Below are 22,922 nucleotides of genomic sequence, written 5' to 3' on the forward strand. Positions count from 1 at the left end.
ATAATATATATGTTGTAAAGTTATATATTCCTGATTATATAGCACAAATTAACCAAATTATTGGAGATGAAACCTTAAAATATATAAAATATATATGAAAGTATAATATTCTCAACAGACAGTATGTTTAAGATGTATGCCTAATTACATCTTCCAATTATTCAAATGTGCTCCCCCAGAAATAGTGACTTCTATACTTTGTTTTCAAAATCAACTGTCAAAATTAATTTCACAAATTTTGATTTAAAAATAGCTGATACTCAGCATTATAGATTTTCTTTTCAAACCTGGTAGCTAGCTAATTGGAAGGTATAAAGTACTTTAAGGGCACTTCTGTTTCTGTTTCCTTGTACAGTTTAATCAGCTGTTGCAGCGGGAATTTTAACAGAGAGAGTTCTTCTGGTGTTGGTGATGTGCCGTTGCTGCGCTAAGAAAGACCGAGCAGGAGTACAGGTTCCACTGTCTTTGCAAGCCCCACTACCGCTCACAAGTCTAGACTCCATTCCTAGTTTCTGGAATGCCAGGCTCTGGAAAAATAAAAATAGTAACATCACTAAATATTCACATAGCATTTGGAGTTTGCAATATGCTTATCATATACAAGGGTAAGTCAAAAAGCATTGCTACAATATCAGAGCAATCTTTAATAAAAATCTAAAAATGTGACACTATTATTTCTTGACATCTCCTCCAACTAGGCTGTCTTCTTCGGAAGGCAGTGTTTCCATCTCTTGAACCCTTCCACAAAGAATTCTGTACTCCTCCATTTAAACCATGTCAAATGGCAGTTCTGGAATCCTCCAGGTACTTAAATCATGTTCTTTGAATTTGGGAAACAAAAAAGAAGTCTCAAAAGGCAAGAACAGCGCTGTAGGGTAGATAGGGTAAGGTTTCCCAATGAAATATTCATAGGACAGCCTGTGCTTCCCTTGAAAAATGAGCAGCTGCACTGCTGTTATGGGAAAAATTTCCTCTGTGGAACTCCCTGCCCTTTTTCTCACCAACACAGCTTGCCATTTTCTTAAGCCCTCTTCCTAATAAACCCCTGGATGATTCTGTGCCCTTCGGGAAAATTTGTTAAAATTATCCATTTGGAATCCCCCCAAGAGTCATCATCATCATAACCCTTTGAACCCTGGTTACAACTGGCCCAATGGATCCCCTTAGAAGTCACTGTTTTCACTGGATCTTGCTCACTGGATTACACTGATAAATCCAAGACTCGTACTGCTTCTAATTCATTCCTTAAAATCATCTTCATTAGCTTTCATCTTACTCAAAAAACTAATGAAGGATCACTTTTTGGGAGAGCTGGTCTTTGTGGTTAAGTGTCATTAAACTGAAAGCTTGCTGAGTCCAAGATGTTCACTTAAAATCGAAAACGACAAACTCCATGAGATCCCAACTTCAGTAGCCACTGCATCCATGGTAATTCTATGGTCTTCCTCCAGAAACTCCAGCCATAGTTTCTACAGTTGTCTAGGTTTTAACAATCTTCACTCTGTTGGCTAAACTCTGAGGTCTTCCTGACTGTCCTCAAAATGCCTGATCCATTCAAAAACTGTTGTTTTATGTGAGGCAGGCTTCCCATAAGCTTGCTTCAAGCTTCAATGATTTTGGAAGATGTCCACTTGACCTTTGTTAAAAAATTGTTATTAGCTCTGACCTCAAAATCATTTTTTCATGGCACAAAAATTATCCTTTTTTTTTCCAGATACCCTAACGAGATGAAAGACTTCTTGTGATTGGACAACACTTACTGACACTGATGACAAGACTAAAGGAGCCCAGGTAGTGTAGTGGATTAGAAGCTGGCTGCTAACTGCAAGATCAGTAGCTCGAATATGCCAATTACTTACTCAGGAGAAAGATGAGACTTTCTGTTCCCTGGACAGATTTACAGCCTCAGAAACCCTATACCAGGTCACTGTGAGGCACAACGGACACAGTGGCACACCACCGCCATCACGAATGAGACCAAGACAAGTGTTTTACTGAAAAAATTTAGCTGCAGCTTTTTTTTTTTTTTTAATTATTTTTTGTTTTAAATTAAAATAAAAAAATATTTTTGAACTCACTTTTTGTTTGGCATAAATAAATATATACACTGGAAAAACCTCTAGTAGCAATACTTTCTCAAATCAATGCTATAAGGCATGGGGTTCCAAATTTTTAAAGGATCAAATAAAGAGTTGAGAAGCAAATTAATCTGTATAGAGTAATACTAATAAAGAGAAAACAAAGAATAAAACCTAGTTTCTCTATCTAAATCCACTAAAGTTGAACTTGTTAAAAGCAACAGTTCAGCAAAGTGTGCTAAATAAAATTAAAGCTTAATTAACAGGGAAAACTTCCAAAGACAATTTCTGTGTTTGTACCATCACTCTACCAGCTATGAGCACAACAGAAAACTAAGATTAGGTGCTGTCAATGTATGATTACTGGATTAACATTAGCAACACTGGAACTTTGTCAAAAATACAAATTCTTGACTCTGTTGAATCATAAATTCTACAGGTAAGGTATGTGTTATTAACAAGTCTTCTGACTCATGCTTATGTTTGAGAATCACTAACATTCAAATTTACTACTGTGGCATTGCAGGATAAACTCTGAACCGCAGGTCAGTTTGAACTGTAAGGTCGGTGGTTCAAGCTCACCAGCCACTTCTTGGAAACCCTAAACAGGGTTGCTATTGAGTCAGAACCGACTCGACAGTACTTAACAACAACTACTTATATATTTGGAGCACGGTGGTTCTAGAGGATAAGTACTCGACTGTGGACCACAAGATTGGCAGTCAAAGCTCACCAGGAGAAAGATGAGGCTTTCTGCTCCTGCAAAGACTCACAGCCTTGGAAACCCTATACAGGGTCACTATGAGTCAGAATTGACTCCAGGCGCTAACTACCACCACACTGTTGTTGCTGTTGAGTGCCATCAAGATGGTTTGATTCATAGCAACCCTGCATAGGGTTTTTCTAAGGAACGGCTGGTGGGTTTGAACTGCCGACCTTCTGTTTGAAACTGACCTTGTGGTCCAGTGCATTAATGTGTAGCACCACATGTATGTATTAATACACAACAAATTACTGTAACGATGGTTGTTGGGTTTCTAATTAGATCACATCATAACATAATTTTACTGAACTCCGTTGTCACTAGAACTAGTGTAGTGCAAGAAATAGAGCATATTCTCAACACCTACATTCTCAAAAAATGAATGATATATTGCTTGACTCTATTATTTTCCATGATGTATGCTACTAAATTAAATCAGATTTTTAACATATAGAGAAGGGAGGGAAAAAATGAAGCGAACAGCACAGACAAGTGTGGTGGCATGATAGAACACGACATGTTTGATAAAAGAAATCTAGTTCAATGTCGATAAAACACTCTGGGTTCATGTGGGAAGTCTGTAAAATGATATTTTCTTAAATTAAATAAGCAGCAGCTGAGTCAGTATCAGTTGCCTTATCTATGGTAGCTGGTTGTTGTTGTTAAGTGCCACAGAGTCTGTTCTGACCCACAGCGACCCTGTATAGGGTTTCCAAGGAGTGGATGATAAATTTGAACCACTGACCTTGCAGTTTAAACCAACTTTGCAGGCCAGGACTCCATTATTAGAGTAACCCCAAAGAACCATATACATCATGAAAACACTAGTCTTAAAAACATCTGAGACTGTCTTACTGATACAAAAGATGATAAAATGCATCTCGAATTATTTTATACTATATTCTCCTTTGCAGGTGGGAGAAACAATATTGAAGTATATTCCCTGGATTAAAAATTTTTTAAAAATGAGCACAGTATAAAGGACACACTGAAGGGTGTTGAAAGATATTAAAATAAATTTTCTGAGTATCAGAAGCATTTGATTCTACAATAGACAGATACCCACACTGAGCCACATTTCTTCAGAAACTCTTTAAGGACCACAAATGTTTCAGTTTATATAAGCAATTTAAAAATAAATATGAATTGTTATACCTGTACTTCATGACCATCAACTAAAGGTGGTAAAACATTAATAAGTCATAAATTCAATTAGTAAATTATGCCCAACATTTAAAAAAGAACACAATCAGAGTAAAATGCACACAGGTTAACTATGATATAAAATACTTTCTTTCTGTGATTCTTGGTCTAAAAGTTCGATGAACACCTAATCATTAGTGGAATTTCAACTCACCTTATTATACCAGGCAGACACAATAAGTTTTTCTTCATAATCACGGAATTTTGCTACTTTACATTCACTCTGGAAAAAGATATGAGGACTCTTAAAAATCACAGAAATCACCCCAAACTATTAAAAGCTAAATCATTTCTTTATTATGTTCATTACTGATAGAATCTGAAGGATGAATTTGTGAAACACAAAAATAGTCAAAAACACAAACTAGATCATAAAGCATGCATATAAGAAGACCTTTAGGACAGAATAGGGTCTGTGACTGGCAGAACAAAGTCATTTAAAAAATAAAGTGATTTTTAAGCTATAGTCCCGTGCGTCTAGAGAAAAAGGTTAACAGGTAGCTCAGGTAACAAAACAGTGGAACTGCATTTATGGAGGGATCAAGTCTAAGGAGAAATTAACCAGCAAAATCCTTCAAAATCCCCCATAAAACTGGCACAAATTTTCATCTTGCAAGTCCTGGACACCTGTGTACTTAAGTTCCTTGTGGTCATATGTATCTGCCACCCTAGAGTCGGATATTAATTTTTTAATTACTCTAAAATAGCTAATTTAAAAAATTCGGTTGATCACCAGATACTGTAGGCTTATATTGAAAAAGATACTATCATGAAACACTTGAATCTTCTTTCAGGCAAGGCAAGATGTTCATGATAAGAAAGTACACAGGGATGAAGCTCAAATGAAGGAGGAGCGAACCCTTCTCCTAGATCATACCCACTGCAGACACCGACTCCCAGAGAAGGATGGCAGACAAGAAGAACTCTACTACTGACATTATCTGACTTCTGTTTTCTTGTGCAATGAGTAGAAATGAATTCACATTTAAAAAGACCCATACGCTATGTCTTAATTGAGGGGTTTTCCCCTCAGTTAAAATACTTAGATGCATCATTTGATTGTCATTCTTGAATTTTAAACACCACTAAGAGTGTGCATTTTCATTCTGGCTTCTACTGGAAAATTAATAATTGGAGAAATTTAGATTCCAGAGATTATCTAGCCTAAGTCTCATTATTCTACATATGAGGAGACTGAAGTGCAGAGAGAAAAAGTGAAGTTGTTACTAATAAAACCATACTGGCCTGCTAATTTATGGAGTATTTAATGCTGACTACACAGAGACAGACAGTCACACCTCTGCTTCTTACAACATTCTGGCAAATACCAGTAAGAAAAGCAATGTTATTATGGGGTGACGCAATGAGTCCAGATACATGGAATCATATGGAGACACAGTTGATTCTACATAAGAAATGTGGGGAAATCTTTAGTGGAAGAAATATGAGGCGGATCCTGTAGAACTAATAATATTTCTTCAGAGATACTTCTGTATTCTCATATTCTTTTGATAGTTTCTACCACAGTCCCTTATCTACTGACCCAAAAATTAAACACACACACACACACACACAAATATACACATAAATGTAAATATTTACGTATATAATTCTATAGTTTTACATATTTATATAATCCCTTATAACAGTAAGTGAAGACAATGTGTCTCTCTGAAATACAACATTCCCAGTTAATCTAAAACAAAAAACAACTATCAATTTCAAATGTTTCAAGGCCAATATTTAGAATTCAGCATGGCTCTGCAATCAAGTCTATCTTTTTATGAACTAGCATAAAATATCCACCACAATATTAAAACAATAGTTTTGTGAAACAATTTATACACAAAACTAGAATATTCCCAACTATAAAATCTAAAACATACACAATCCCTCTTGACATCCTCACCGCAGCTCAATGATGCAATGAGCATAAAAAATAACTTACAAAATGAAAGATTCAGATAATTAGTGAGAGAATGCCATTACTAACATGATTTTGCAAGACTGACAACCATGTAATTCAAGGGACTACTGGGACCTTGTAACTACTTCCTTTATCCAACTGATAAGCTTGTTTTGGGTTAGGTCAGGAAGATGATAAGGCTGGTTAATTGAGTGAGCACGGTAGAATTTTTAAAAGGTAAGACCCATTTCTTTTCTAAATACTTGAATGAAAATCAGATAGGTGGATTTTTAAAAACATTAGAACATGGCTTTACCAGGAAGTCAAAGATATCTGTATCACTGACTGTTCCACAAAGGGAGAATGAAACAATGCCACATCTAATCAGGGTATATAAACTCTAGAGACCAATATTATGTGCTAGAGAGACTCTTTGTAATAAACATACTGAATGTTAAAACCTATTTCTAATTTCGTGTGAAATTTGGCAATTCATGGCAAACATATGTTAACAGTTAATTACCCGTATATGCAGTATATACATAGTATGGAATTACAAGGAGATGAGTGACTATAGAAATCTTACCTCTAGAATTTCAATTCTTCTCTCTTTCTCTGATAACTGCTTTCTAAGTAGCATTATTTCTGCTGATGCCGGGTTTAACTTGGGATCTAAAGTCTTTATTACCTGATTGAAAAAAATAAGAAAATAATATTTCATGTTCCCTTTGCCTTATCAAATATTAAAACGCAACATACGTATATATTCTATAAAGTCGGTGTAAGTAAAGTAAAAAATCATCCAGAAAGTGATCCAAAAGCTAACTTCAGCTTGTTTTACAATCTAATTAGAATGACATGACAAAAATAATTTATAGATGAAAAAACAAAAAAATCAGTACAAAAATAAAGAGGTCTTTATCTCAAAATCAAGTTTTCCTTCCTTAAGGCTCAGTACTAAGGGACAATATTTTAGCCATTTCAAACTTTGAGCACTGAGGTCTTGAGATAATTCTTTCCACCTTTACTTGACATGAGCATTTAAAAAATTAAAATGATTATCCTGGTGTGGTGCTGTAGGATAAGCACTTGACTGCAAGGTCAGTGGTTCAAACTCAACAGCTGCTCCTCTGAAATGCTATATAGGGTCACTATGAGTCAGAACCGACTCAACGACACTTAACAACAACATATTAACATCAGGGAAACTTGCTGACTTTACTAAAAGTATCCCATGAAATTAAATCCCTAATAATCTCTCAAATTTAACTATGTAATATTATTAGCTAAGTTGTGAGATCAATAATTAATGGTAAAACCAATATAATCGATTTAGGTGATTTGGTGGTTTGTCCGCAAACCCTAAGGTGCTCAATTGTTAAGTGCCATCCAGTTGTTTCTGACTCAGCAATTCATGGATTTTTTCCATGAATTTTTTTAAGATCCTTCTATTTACTCTGGAGTCCTGGTGTGGCACTGTAGGTTAAAAGCACTGGACGGCAAATCTGGTTTGAAATGCAAGTTCAGTGGTTTAAGCCCACCAGCTGCTCCTTGGAAACCAATGCAGAGTTGCTACGGGTCAGAACTGCCTCAACAGCACTTAACAACAACAACAACTAATTACCCTGGTCCATTTATTCATTAAAAAACAATTTACTCAATGCATGTATATGGAATCATGGTGTGGTGCTGTGGGTTTATGTGCTGGACTGCAAAGTCAGTTGGAACTGCAAGGTTGGATGGAGGTTCAAGCTCGCCAGCTGCTCCTTGGAAACCCTATACAGGGTTGCTGTGAGTTAGAACTGACTTGATGACACTTGACAACAATTGCCATGATTTTGTTGGTTAGTTGTAACTCTTTAGAATGTCATTTAGAAATTCATATCAACAGTCTTATTAAAATACTCTTATTCTTTGACTCAATAATTTCATTTTTAGGATTCAAGGCTAAAGTAATAAACCAAAAGAAGAAGAAAGCTTTCTGTACAAAAATGTTGCCTATAGCCTTATTTCTAGAAGCCAAGAGAGAGAGAGGGGAAAAAAAGCTATTTCCAACAAGAGGAAGATCATCAAATAACTTATGGTATGCCCCGGTGGGCCACTGGACTAGCTCTCGGGCTGCTACCTGAAAGATGAGCAAATCGACCAGCGGCTTCCTGGGAGAAAGATGAGGAGTCTCCTGGGAGAAAGATGAGGAGTCTGCTTCTGTAGAGACTTACAGCCTTAGAAACTATCAGGCAGTTCTACTCTGCCATGTAGGTCACTTTGAGCTGGCATCAAATCAACAACTTGGTTTGATGTTGGTATACCCTCACAATGAAATATTATATAGTCATTACTTTAGCTTTGCAATGTAGACTCCATAGGGTGGTGTCTGTTATGGTCACTCCTATTTTCGCAGTGACTAGCAGTTGTGGTGGTTGTGTGCTGTCAAGTTGGTCCCAACTCACAGTGAAGCTGTATAGGGCTCCTGAGGCCGTAAAACTTCACAGGAGCGGAGAGCCTCATCTTTCTCCTGCACAGTGGCTGGTACAGTCAAACTGCTGACCTTGTGGTTAGCTGGCCAACTTGGCACCTACTACACTATCTCAATAAATATCAATTAAATCCTATTTATATAGCATGAGTAAATGCTTAATAAATTATAAAAAATAGGAGTTTTATTAGGAATCATGGGGAAAAGATGCATTGAAAAAAATGCAGAGTTTGGAAAATACTGACTATCAAAATGTTAAAGTCTCTGAGAACTTTTCTGTAATTTACATATTCTACTATAATCATGGAGTTCTGGAGTGGCATTTTAGGATAAGCATGGCACTGCTGACCACTAGGTCCAGGTTGCTACGTTGCAACCCACCAAACACTCCTCAGAAACCGTATACAGGGTTTCTGGAGTAGGACCCAACTTGGTGGCACTTAACCACACCAACACTCTAAGCATTTATCATTCTGTAACTATGGTGAAGAATGCCTGGATGATTGTCATGCCTATTTCCCTTCTGGAAACACAGCTAGTAATGTAGCTGCCTTAAACTGAAAGTGACTGACAATGTTTCCAGGTCTGATGTATCTATTACATACTTCCATATAGTCTGCTGCCTTCCCTCATCTACTAGTGAGACAATGTCAAGACCACGGGAATCCTAGGCTGAGGGAGGCAGACCCTCTGATGACTGCATGGAGCAGAAACTCCTTCACATCAATGACTGGACTTGATGTGAGTAAGCGGTAAGCTTCAGTCTTGTTAAGGTTTGACCTTGAGAGCTTGGGGTTTATCTGTTGCTGCAAGTACTATTTATGTCTTAATTGATAAGTATATAAAACATAAATACAAGAAAGTAAGATAACCATATTGCAATATTTTAAAACTTCTACATAAATTTTTCTTGTTTATTCAGTAAATGGAAAATAGTATATCACCATTCTCTGAGACAGAATACTAAATACTCAATACTAAATTTGGAAACCATAAAGTAAGTCATGGAAATGAAAGAATTTATGAGAATAAATATTCACCACTTGAATAGTACTAGTTTTTGCTGTTAAGTGCCATTGAGAAAGTTTCAACTCATAGAGAGAGACCCTGTAGAGGATTTCTGAGGCTGCAAATCTTTCTGGGAGGCAAAAGCCTCATCTTTCTCCCATGGAGCAGTTAGTGGGGCTAGAACCACTAGCCTCGTGGTCTGTAGTCCAGTGCTCATCCTACGGAGCCACTGTTAACCAAATCAGTTATTTTTAATGGAAGTATGAAAAAAAAAAAAAAAAAAAAAAGAAAGAGGATTTCGTATTTACCTTTCTAATCTAGACTAAATGTAAAAAGCTTAACCTACATTGTCAGAAAAGACAAGACATTTATGTTAAGAACTCAAGATTCCTCACATTATAACAGTGATTTTCCTCTAATGAAGACATTATACTTAAAGCATAAGCTGTCCCGATGAGCTGCATGAGTGTTTTAGCTGATACTGATGAGTGAGAAAGTTGGAAGGCTGATATGGAGACCCACCAGGAATCTAACAGGGAAGGAGAGGCACTTAGACAAAAGTGACTTGATATAGATGCAGGAACAGCAATGCAACCAGGTGCAGTAACACTAATCAGAACATGGGTCACACAAAGACTTGAATTCTAAAAGCCAAACTACTCACATTTCTTGCTTTCTCCAAGTACATTTTATATCTTTCCTCCATTGCTTTCATATCTTCATCTTTCTTTTGAAGAGCAGCTTCAAGTTCACTGATCTTTTGTACTGTTAATAAAATGAAAATATGACTATTTCCTATTTTAAAAACTTCACGCTCACACAGAAACTTATATCTATCATATTTATTTTTCTAAAGACTAATAAAGGAGCCTACTTCTTTCTGCTTGTGGAAGGCACGGAGGAAGCATCATTAATCTTTTTATTTTTCCGTACTGCTGTCATGTCTAAGTCAGAGTCTCCTAGAGAGCCTGAACAGCCTGAAGCAGAAACTCTTCATCAGAGGACTGAGCTTCTAAACAACAGGTGAGAGCCTGAGGAGCCTTTCTGAGCAATGAGGGATGCTCACAGACTGTGTGGTGATGAGAGATCCAAACACCAAGCACTCCAGAGGCTTTGGGTTGGTCACTTCCTCTACTGTGGAGGAGGTGGATGCAGCCATGAACTGAAGGCCACACAAGGTGGATGGAAGAGTGGTGGAACCACGAAAAGACTCCCAAAGATCAGGTGCCCATTTAACTGTGAAAACGATTTTCGTTGGTGGCATTAAAGAAGACACCAAAGAGCATCACCTAAGAGATTATTTTGAGCAGTATGGGAAGATTGAAGTGACTGAAATCATGACAGAGGCAATGACAAGAAGGGGGCTTTGCTTTTGTAACCTTTGATGACCATGACTCTGTAGATAAGATTGTTATCTGTCAAAGCAAGAGATGGCCAGTGCCTCCTGCAGTCAGAGAGGTCAAAGTGGTTCTGGAAACTTTGTTGGTGGTCGTATAGGTGGTTTTGGTGGGAATGACAAATTTGGTCGTGGAGGAAACTTCAGTGGACGATGTGGCTTTGGTGGCAGGTGTGGTGGTGGTGGAGATGTAGGCAGTGGGGATGGTTATAATGGATTTGGTAATGACAGAAGCAATTTTGGAGGCAATGGAAGCTACAATGATTTTGGCAATTACAACAATCAATCTTCACATTTTGGAACCATGAAGGGAGGATATTTTGGAGGTAGAAGCTCTGGCACTTATGGTGGTGGAGGTCAATATTTTGCCAAACCATGAAACCAAGGTGGTTATGGCAGTTCATGCAGCAGCAGTAGCTATGGGAGTGGCAAAGGGTTTTCAGGATTTCCAGGAAACAAAGCTTAGCAGGAGAGGAGAGCCAGAGAAGTGACAGGGAAGCGACAGGTTACAACAGATTTGTGAACTCAGCCAAGCACAGGGGTGGCAGGGTCTAGCTGCTACAAAGAAGACATGTTTTACACAATACTCAGGTGTATGGGCAAAAACCTAAAAAAACTCAAGGACTGTATTTGTGACTATTATTTCAGTTTCTGCTCTGTGGAAAGTGTAAAGCATTCCAACAAAGGGTTTTAATGTTTAATGTAGAATCCCCCCCACGCCCCCGCCGCACCCATGCTGTTAATTGCTAAATGTAATAGTCTCATCCTGACAGTGAATAACTGTTTTGTTTTGTTTTTAATTAAAAACAAAACAAAACAAAACAAAAACCTGATAAGGGAACTTAAAGATATTGTCCATTTCTTCTTTGTAGTGAACTCTCATTTAAAACTTCTTAACTACAACCAATATAGCCTTAATTGTTTCTTTTTAATTTGTTACTCACAAAAATAGCTATCATCTGCTTTATTTAGCTCTCTCTCTCTTTTTCATCAAGTATTTCAATAAGCAAATAACCTTACACTGTGGACACAATCACAAGAAGGGAAAATAAAGCATCAGCTCTACAGGTTTTGGATTTCATTGTTATCTAATGACAAATAATTCTTTTATTCACATTTATTTATATTTTCATGTTCACTCTATTACGTTTAAAAATGTTTGGTACTCTTACATATCAATTAATCCATTTCATCAAAGTTATATTTTTTATTTCAAGATTAGATCATTCATTCATGACTAAAAATTTTCATCAACTTTTATTTTTATTGTATATACCTATGCATTATCTAAATACTAATATCCAGTTCTTGTACCCTTCAACTAAATAGAGCAAGTCTTTATACACATCATCTGATAACTGAGTTCTATAAATACCTACCATTCTGATTTACATCTGGCTGAAGATCTTCAATGAGCTCTTGTTTCTTCTGCAGTTCTTCATGGACCTCTGTCAATTTTTCCCTAAGTAGTGGGAAGAGTGAAAGGCTTTGGAGTCATACAGATCTAAGAATGAAAACTGATTTCTGCAATATAATATTTGTATTATATTGCATCCTTAGCATCCTTCCCTATGAAATGAGAATGATAACTTTCTAAATGGGAACAATATCTGCTGTGAAGATTTAAATTGTCTGGCACATGGTGGTGCTAAAAATATTAAATTTTTTTTCCCCGTTTGCCAAGATGTCTGCTTGTTAAACTCTTCAATTGGCAATAGTAAAATACAGGAATTTGGGATGGTTGGGTGAAGTCTAAATTTTGCAGCATGCTTTTCTTTTTATTTGTTGGTGGCAGTGGAGAACACTGAATTCAGCATAAGGGAATCTGCTTATATCAATTTCCCTTTTATATTTGAAATGAAATATTAGTTTTACTTACATATGAGCTTCCAATTTCTGCTTTAGTTTGCTGGACTATAAAATAAATTTAAAAAGTTACTGTAAGAGTTTATCTTGACAAGGCTTTTCAGACATCAAAACCTTTTTATCTCCTTTTGAGGGTATACTGTTTAATAACATAATAATAAACTTATGAAGATAGCATACTTATGAAAATTTAGTATTTTGGGTATTTTTTACTTCAAAACAAAAAGGGAAAGGAGAACAGGAAAAATGAAATAGGATAGAAAAATGACTTCGCACAGAATAATGTTTCATATTTAAAAATTTTTAAATAAAACTTCCATTTGAAGGAAAAATATCAAACACAAGCTGGAAATGATATATCAAAATCAGGAGTATCAAATATTTAGATAGCTAAAGTCATTTATTTAAAATCCAAATTTTAAGGTTTTAAGCCTAAAATTAACTGATATAATTATTTAAACATTTATATAATTGTAAGGAGCTCTGGTAGCGCAGTGGTTACGAATTGGGCTGCTGGCTGGAAGGTCAGCAGTTCGAAACTACCAGCTTTCCGTGGGAGAAAGATGAGGCTTTCTGCTCCCATAAAGATTTACAGCCTCAGAAACCCTGTACAGGGTCACTATGAGTCGGAACCGACTCCACGGCACATAACAACAACCACAATAACAAATGCTAACACACCAATGTTATATCATTATAAAAGAAGCACTTTAATACTGAGGCAATTATATTTTGCTAAAAAACAACAACAACAACCTATATATGTAATTTCCACTTCATAAAAAATTTTAAATTACAATAGTAGTTCTCCATCTACTAAATAGCTGAAAGGTTTAAAATGTGTAATCTGAAATTTAATTTGGACATCAATAAACAAAAAAATAAAAGATAAAGCAATTTGAACTCTAAAATACTTTAAAATTTAATTCCCGTTTTAAAATATTTTCCCTAACATGACTTAAAAAAATATTTGTATTAGAGAGGTTACAATACCGTATATATGCACATATGAGATGCCGCCATGCATGAGACGATTTCTATTTTCCAAGCCCCCAAGAAAAAAAGAAAAAATCATATAAAGGATATACAAGACAGAAAGGAAATGCTACCCTTTCAATCTGCCTTCTCATCTCTTCACTTATTCTGTACAGTTTCCTCCCCATCAACACAGGCAGAATCACCGTTCTCTCTGGTCTCCTTCAATCAATAGCTAGCTAATGCACATCTAGCCCTGTCATTTTTGTTGTTTTTAATAAAATACGTACCTCCCTCAATCATTGCTTCTTTTCCACTACACATATGGAGATCAAATGACAAAGAAATATGCAATGATTGATCTCTTTTAAGTCCCCTTATCTCTACCCTAACGTATCAGCCATCAAAATGATTAGAAAATGGAAAGACCATGAGTCAGTATTGCAGGAAGGAGGATCTAGGGCTGTGATGTTTCTAAGATTGCACTAAAGTTTCTGTCCTTCAGCGGCTCGTACTAACCATTTCTTGAATGCTCTTTTTGGCAGAAATCATTTTGTCCCTCACTAATTTCCTATTAGAAACTTTCCTCAACTATGACTGTTGATTTTTTTCTGAAGCCAGTCCTGTTGGAAGCCAAGCAGAACTGTGAAGTCCTCAATTATAGCATGTTCACAATCAGAAATTACCATGAACTTAGACATAACTGTTGAAGCAGGACAGAAATCAATTTATAGTATATGTGATCAGTTTACAGGCTCCAAAGTGGCAAAATTACTTCATCTGTTATGCAGATATATACGGTATTTAATGGTACCCTCAATGAAAAGGGGAGTGCATCCAAATGCTAGATTAATTTCGGCAACTGGACCTGCTATTACAGAGAAGCCTACACAAGGAATAATTATTATTATAATTTCTCAGTTACTTACACTTTCACCTTCAGACTTGGAGCCTTGCTCCTGTAAAGACTTCTGGAGGTCTTCAATCTGCTGCTGCAATTCTCGGATACGCTCTTGGCTTAGTCTAGTATTGCAAGATGAATTATATGTATTCATTTGTATTAGAAAGTCAAAGTACTTGAGGATTTATTTAAATTTAAAGGTAGAGTCATGCAATCTAATTCATAAAGTAGACATTTAATAGAAAAAAGCAAATACTGAATGATTAATTATATGCAGTGAGATATAACATGTAGTACAATTAGCTACTCCTAAGGAAATACCTTAAAAAAAAAAGGAGGAGAAATAGGTTTTTATCCTGAAAACACCTATGCCAATATTGAAACATTTAGGTACTTAATATATCCATGGCAAAGGCATAACATTTCTGCATTGTATTACCTAGTGGGAAAACTCAATATCCAGCTAAATTTTCCTATAGTTCTATATTTAATAAATACAAACTGAGCATCCTTTCCCTGTTTTGGATCTCAAGATATATTTAGAGAAGAGGAGGGTCACCAACTCCCATGTTCGTAATGTTTTAAAAAATGAGATTGGCACTAGCAACTAGTTACTTTAACTTACATTCTTTAAAATCCTGCTTAAAAGTTGCCTACAAAGGAAGTTACCAGTAAGAGTTAATCTCTCTGTCTCTCTCTATACTGTTGTTACGTGCTGTAGATTCATAGCAACTCTATAGAGGGTTCCCAAGGAGCAGCTGGTGGGTTTTAACTGCCGACCTTGTGGTTCACAGTCCAGTGCTGATCCTAAAACGTCATACCAGAAGTCCATATATCCTCTGCCCATTAGTATATATTTTTTTTTTTAATTATTCACAGAACCATTTATTGGCCTATGCCAGCAGAGAGGCCATTCCTTCTGAACAGGGGAAGTGTCCGTCTAGGTGTGTGCTCCTGGGTTGGTAAGGGCTGCAGCTTGAGCCCTGAGGGCACCAGAAGGAAAAGGGGCAGCCACCCCGGAAGCAGATCTTGAGCAGAGGTCCACAGACTCAACTCCACTTGATATTCTTGTCCTCCTCAGTTAAGGCTGGTGTGTCAGTGACAAGGCCAGTGCCAATGGTCCGGCTGCCATCTTGCAGGGTGAAGCGCTGTCCCTTTTCTAAGATCATTGGCTGCCTCAAAATCAGAGTGAGCTTGAGGTCCTCCCCGGGCATGGCAAGCTCCTTTCCTGGAGGCAAGATGACATTACAGGCCATGTCCCAAGTCAGGGAGAACATGACAGGCATGAAGTGGGATACAAAAGGCTTGTGGCGGCCACCTTCCTCCTTGCTAACAATGTAAACCTGGGCCTCCACCTTCTGGTGGGGCTGGACGGAACCTGGCTTGGCCATGACCAGCCCACGCCTCAGGTCCTCCTGCTTCAAACCTCGGACCAGGGCCCCAAGGTTGTCACCTGCCTCTCCCCTGTCCAGGCTCTTGTGGAACATCTCAATACCTGTCACAACAGTGCGGATGTTCTTGCTATGTCCCAGGAACTCACACTCATCTCCCTTCTTAAAAATGCCTTGCTCGAGTGTACCTGTCACCACTGTGCCCTGGCCAGGGATAGAGTACATGGACTCTACTGGCAGCAGAAAAGGCTTCTCCAGGTCTCGAGTGGGCACTGGGATGTAAGTGTCCACAGCATCCAGCAGCTTCTGCACTGACTTCATACCTAGCTCAGGGTCACGTTGCTCAAGGGCACAGAGGGCAGAGCCTACAATAACCGGGGTCTCCTCCCCTTTATAGCCAAATTCAGTGAGCGGTTCTCGGATTTCCAGTTTGATTAGCTCCACCATCTCAGAGTCCTGGACGGCATCTGTCTTATTCACATACACAACAATATGCTCTACCCTGATCTGTTTAGTCGGTAATAGGTGCTCTTGGGTCTGGGGCATGGGGTCATCATTGGCTGCCATCACCAGGATGTAGCCATCAAGTGGGGTAGTGCCTGTGATCATATTCTTAACATAATCCACGTGGCCCGGGCAGTCTGTGTGGGCATAGTGGCGGGCCGCAGTGCTATACTCCACATGGGCAGCATTGATCGTGATACACAGAGCTCTCTCTTCAGGTGCATTGTCAATTTCCTCGTACTTCTTAAACTTGGCCCCACCACCCTCGGCCAGAATCTTGGTGATGGCTGCTGTCAGTGTGGTTTTGCCGTGGTCCCCATGGCCAATGGTACCCACGTTCACATGGGGCTTATTGCGCACATAGGTTTTCTTGGTCTCCACAGCCAGGCCACGGCACAAGAGGGGATGTGCTGGGGCCTTTGGTGGCCGCAAAAGACCCTGCAATAGTGGAGTTAGGCCAGCGCAGAGACCACAGAAGCGGGGTGTAGCTCGCAGCAGGGTTATGGACGCCATTGTGGTTGTGGGGGTGCCCCAGGTCCATTTTTTTGGTTTTTCATATAACGCAATAATTATCTAGTCACATGGCTGTCTTCCTGTTATTGTTATTGTTAGATGTCATCGAGTGAGTTTCAAACCACAGCAATCCTATGCACAACAAACACTTCCCAGTCCTGTGCCATCTTCACAATCATTCACCCTTGAGCCCACTGCTGATGCCATGGTGCCAATCCACCTTGCTGGGGGACTTCCTCTTTTTTGCTGACCCTCCACTTTTCCAAGCATGGTATCCTTTTTCCACAGACTGGTCCCCTCCTCATACAATGTCTGAAATATGAGAGATGAAGTCTTGCCATCCTGGCTTCTAAGGCGCATTCTGACTGTACTTCTTCCAACACAGATTTGTTAGTTCTGGAAGTCCATGGAATATTCTTATCCAACACCGTAACTCAAATGTAACAATTCTTCTGCAGTCTTCCTTACTCATTGTCCAACTTTACATGTATATGAGGATATTGAAAATACCATGGCTTTATTCAGGTGCACCTTAAGTCCTCAAATTGACATTTTTGCTCTTGAACATTTTAAAGAGTTCTTGTGCAGTAGATTTGCCTAATGTAAAATATGTAGTTTGATTTTTTGATTGCTGCTTCTATGAGAGTTTATTGTGGATCCAGGCAAAATGATACCTATGAAACTTCAATTGTTTCTCCATTTATCATGAAGCTATTTGTTGGTCCAGTGGTGAGGATTTTCATTTTCTTTACTATGAGAAGCAACCCACACTGAAAGTGGTGGTCTTTAATCTTCATCAGTATTTTGTATTTTAAGTCCTTTTCATTTCAGTGAGCAAGGCTGTATCATATGCATATAGTAGGTTGCTAATGAATCTTCCTTTGGTGTTGATGCCATTGTTCGTCTTCATATAATTCAGCTTCTCAAATTATTTGCTCAGCAAATAGACTGAATAAGCATGGTAAAAAGAGACAACCCTGGCACAAACCATTCCTGATGTGAAACCATTCAATGTCCCCTGGTTCTATTCAAATGACTGCCTCTTGGGCTATCTTCAGGTTCCTCAAGAGCAAAATTAAGTGTTCTGGGATACCTATTCTTCGCAATGTTATCCCATAGCTTATCATGATACACACAATCGAAAGTCTTTGCACAATCAATAAAGCACAGGTAAACATCTTTCATAAAATTGATGCATTTGAGATATGGTGTTGGAGAATACTGAAAGTACCATGGGCTGCCAAAAGAACAAACAGATCTGTGTTGGAAGAAGTACAGTCAGAGTGCTCCTTGGAGGCCAAGATGGCTACACTTCTGTCTGGAGAGGGAGATCATGTTTGGTAAGGTGGAGGGTCAAAGAAAATGAGGAAAACCTCCAGTGAGATGGATTGGCAAAGTGGCCATATCAATGCGCTCAAGCGTGCCAAAAATTGTGAGGTTAGCCCAGGACCAGGCAATGTTTCATTCTATTGTGCATAGTGTTGGTATGAGTCGATACCGACTCAATGGTATCTAACAACAACAAAACATCTTTCTGGTATTCTCTGATTTCAGTCAAGATCAATTAACATCAGCAATGATATCCCTCATTCCATATCTTCATCTGAATCCAGCTTGAATCTCTGGCAGCTCCCTAACAATATATTGCTGCACCCATTTTTTAACTGCTTTTAGCAAAATTTTACTTGCATGTGATATCAATGATTTCCACATTCCGTGTGTCACCTTCTTTTGGAATGGGCACAAATATATGAATGTCTTCCAATCAGCAGGCCAGGTAGCTGCCTTGCAAATTTCTTGGCATAGATGAGTGAGTGCCTAAAGTGCTGCATAAGTTTGTTGAAAGATTTCAATTTGCATTCCATCACTTCTTGGAGCCTTGTTCTTTGCTAATGGCTTCAGTGCCCCTTGGACATCTTCCTCCAGTACCAGTGGCTCTTCATCATATGCTGTCTCTTGAAATGATTGACTATAGGCCATTTCTTTTTGGTACAGTGACTATGTGTATTTCTTCCATCTTCTTTTGATACTTTCTGCATCATTCAATATTTTGATCATAGAATCTTTCAATATTGCAAGTAGAGGCTTGAAGTTTTCTTCAGTCCTTTCAGCTTCAGAAATGCTGAGCATGTTCTTCCTTTTAGTTTTCTCATTCCAGGTCTTTGCCCATTTCATTATAATACTTGTCTTTGTTTTCTCCAGCTGCCCTTTGAAATGTTTCTGTTCAGCTCTTTTACCTGTTGTAACTTAACAATACACAAACAAATTTGAGTGAGACAAGGTTCAAGTGTCTCAGTAGCCTCTAAAATCCATTGAAGTTTGGATAAATTTTAATGCAAATACTTGACAGCAAGAATGTTATTTATAAGAACAGGTTAAAAAAACAATTAGCATAAAAACTTCATAAAATTTATCCTGAGGAGTTACTGAGTGAATACAATTTTCTTTTTTAATGTACCTAAGAAAGTGCCCGGCATAAAGTAAACCTACATAAACATTATCTATATTTATTATTACTATCATTTGTGAGTACCTCATTGATACCACATAAGCCACTGCTTTAAGCACATGTTGCATAATGTTCATTGTTGTTAAGGGCCGTCGAATTGGTTCTGACTCATAGTGACCCTCTGTAGGGTTTCCAAGGAGTGGCATTATTCTGCAGCACCACACCAAGTCTCCATAATGTTTATAACAACTTGCAAATAAATATCACTCTCAATTTATAGCAGACCATGCCAATTGCTATAAAGTTTAAGTAACTTGTCCAGATGAAGTAGAGGTGAGATCCAAATTGGATTCCAAAATCTATGTATGTCTCACTGGTGCTGGACTATTGCATCAGATCACAGTAGAGAGCCAGACTGTCACCTATTCACATTTATTCTGTTAACTGATGAGATATCTAAATGAACAGATGGATTGTCTGAGCCTGTTAAAATTAGTGGATCAGCCACACATCCTTTACTTGTAATAATATCACTGAAATGACCCACTTGACTTTTTTTATATGGTGACTATTATTGTAGTGATAGACTATACACAAATAAAAAATTCTGACTTCTAGAAAACCTCAGTTTAACTACAATAATAATTTTTACTTTTGTGAACCAAAATTTGTGGTGAGGTAATAAAATCACCATACATATTCTAATTTGTTAAACTGTAAAGAAATGCATCACCTTTGATCAGTTTCCAATTCATTCATTTTACGGTGTTTCTGCTCCAGCTGTTCCTGAAGCTCTTCAATGCGTTCATTCTCAGTGCCTTCTTGTTGTAAGCGAAGCATTTTATTTTCATGTTGCAGACGAATAAATATCTCCCTGATGTAGTAAAACAAAATGTATTATTTTAATTTTTAAAATATAGTAGTCTTTACATTCTCAATTTTTCTTAGAGAGAAAATTGTGTCACTTAAGTTGCATTTAATACACTATTGAAATTTCTGAACATTTTTGTTTTTGAAAAATGTACATTGTAACAGTATGCCTCAAATTTAATCAAGTACACTTCTTCAGGCATAGGTATAGGACTATATAACATTTCATTAAAAGCACTGTCTTAGTTACCTAATGTTGCTATAATAGAAATCCACAACTGGAGGGCTTTAACAAGCAGGCTTTCTCTTTGCCTACTCTGGGGAAAGGCCCTTCTCTCCTTTCAGCATCTGTCGCCACATTATTCCTAGAAGGCCTCCGTATACCTTGGCATCAATTGTCCCCAGAACCTAGGAGTTTCACAGTGCAGGAACCCAGGTCCAAAGGACATACTCCATTCCTGGCTCTTCTATCTTGGTAGTAATGTTGTTGTTCTTAAGTGCCACTGAGTACCGACTCATAGCGACCCTGGGTAGGGTTCCCAAAGAGTGGCTGGTGAGTTTGAACCACTGACTGTGTGGTTCAAACCGACCTTATGGTAGAGTGCTTATCCTACAGCATCACATAGATTCCTCTTTCTATACCTGTTTCTCTCCTTTTCTCTTACAAGATAAAAGTTGTCACATGCTGTATCCTTGGGAATCTCCTGTAATTTAGATCAGGGGGGTGGTGGGATTTTGGTGGAATGTCTTACCCTAAATCCTCTTATTGGTTTATCATATCAAATCACATTATGGGGGATAGCTATACTTCAATTGTCAAACCACTGAGAAGTTTGGCCCAGTCAAGTTGACAAAAAACTTGAACTATCACAAGCATTTATTGTGCAAATTCCTAAAAGATACTGCGAATGACTTTACTTCCATAATTTAAAAACTATTCACCGAAGGAAATATACAGCACATTCTTGTTGTTATTAAGTGCAATTGAATCAGACTTACAGTGACCCTGCATAGTAATTTCTAAGGAGCAACTTGTGGGTTTAAACTGCCAATCTTGTGGTTAGCAGCCCAGTGCTTATCCTCCAGTGCCACAGAACACATAAAATAAAAAGCATTATATTCGAGAACACTATAGTGGTGCTGTAGAATAAGTATTGGACTGTTAGCCACAAAGTCAGCAGTTCAAACCCACAAGCCACTCCTTGGAAACCCTAAACATGTGCTGTGGGTTGGAACAGACTCCACAGAACTTAACAACAACACAGTTTGTCTAACATTTCTAATATACCTTTATGATAGTAAGACAGCATGTAAATTTTTTTATTTTGAGGGAAAACTATTACTAAATGTTTACATGCACATTTTTTAAAAATGTAAAGAGTAAGGATGGCACCAAATAAAAAGTAATACTCTTCAACCTGCTGTCCTCAAAATTTCCATTCCTCAAAACAAACTCAATTTAATTATCCCAGTTTCTGAAGTCTAAAGTACAGGCTATTTTTATATTATCAACATGTGAATAACGACCAGCTTCCCTGCTAAGGCAGGAAAGTCATTAATATCTTTATATAATACCATGTTTGTTAGTTAAAATGTTTCTCTACTTCTAATACTTTCATAACCTAATTTAAACATGGGCAAAATATTTGAATAGACATTTCTTCACGAAAGATACACAAATGGTCATTAAGCACACAAAAAGGTGTTAATGTACCACTGCCATATGGAAAATGAAAATTAAAAATACAATGAAATACCACTTCAGACTCACTATAATGGCTCCTAGTGTGGCACTGTGGGTTAATGCACCAGACTGCAAAGCCGTTTGAACTACAAGGTTGGTAGTTCAAGCTTACCAGTCGCTTCTTGGAAACCCTATACAGGGTCGCTATGGGTCGGAACCGACTTGACGGCACTTAACAACAACAACATAATGGCTACATCAAAGAAGACTAATATTAACAAATACCAGCAAGAACATGAACATATCTGAACCTTTATACATTGCTGGTAAGAACTAAAATGGTTCAAACTCTTTAAAAAATAGTCTGCCAGCTTTGCAAAATGTTAAATATAGTTACCACACACACACACAAATCAAACCCTGACAACCATCGGATTATAACTCATAGTGACCCTATGAATGATTTAATTCCACTCCAAGGTATAAATTCAAGAGATAGATGATGATCTGCAAAAAAATGTACATAAATGTACAGAATAGTATTGTTTATAATAATCCAAAAAAAAAGTAGAAGTGATCTAAAATGCTGATCAACTAATGAATGGATAAACAATGTAATGTATATATATTGGAATATTATTCAGCAATAAAAAGGAGTTAAGTGTTACACTATGGATAAATCTTGAAATAATATGCTAAATGAAAGGCAGTCATAAAAGAACATATATGATTCCATTAATATGGAATGTCCAAAATAGGTAAATCTTTAGAGTCAGAAAGATTACTTGTTGCTTGAAGTAAAGGTGAGTATGGGAAATGATTGCTGAAGTATATGAGGTTTATTTTGGGGATGACGAAATGCTCTAAAATTACACAGAAGTGATATGAATATACGGAAACTCACAGAGTCGTATGGTACATGAAATAGGTCTCGATGAA

General features: G+C 37.6%; 1 protein-coding gene and 2 pseudogenes across 1 annotated transcript in view; 1 reads left to right on the forward strand and 2 right to left on the reverse strand.

Moving 5' to 3' along the window:
- Positions 1–352: 352 nt before the first annotated feature.
- HOOK1 (hook microtubule-tethering protein 1) overlaps positions 353–22,922 on the reverse strand; it is an 88,662-nt gene continuing 66,092 nt past the window's right edge. The window contains exons 15-22 of the mRNA XM_006862485.1: positions 20,163–20,303; positions 14,601–14,694; positions 12,710–12,744; positions 12,210–12,292; positions 10,099–10,199; positions 6,537–6,638; positions 4,199–4,267; positions 353–527 (exon numbers count right to left, since the gene is read on the reverse strand). Of these exons, the coding sequence (XP_006862547.1) occupies positions 357–527; positions 4,199–4,267; positions 6,537–6,638; positions 10,099–10,199; positions 12,210–12,292; positions 12,710–12,744; positions 14,601–14,694; positions 20,163–20,303 (796 nt within the window). The 3' untranslated portion in view covers positions 353–356. The remainder of the gene's footprint in view (positions 528–4,198; positions 4,268–6,536; positions 6,639–10,098; positions 10,200–12,209; positions 12,293–12,709; positions 12,745–14,600; positions 14,695–20,162; positions 20,304–22,922) is intronic.
- LOC102825347 lies at positions 10,375–11,296 on the forward strand (annotated as a pseudogene).
- On the reverse strand, positions 15,622–16,980 carry LOC102818378 (annotated as a pseudogene).

Source organism: Chrysochloris asiatica, unplaced genomic scaffold (genome assembly GCF_000296735.1).
Source record: "Chrysochloris asiatica unplaced genomic scaffold, ChrAsi1.0 scaffold00048, whole genome shotgun sequence".
Classification (NCBI taxonomy): domain Eukaryota; kingdom Metazoa; phylum Chordata; class Mammalia; order Afrosoricida; family Chrysochloridae; genus Chrysochloris; species Chrysochloris asiatica.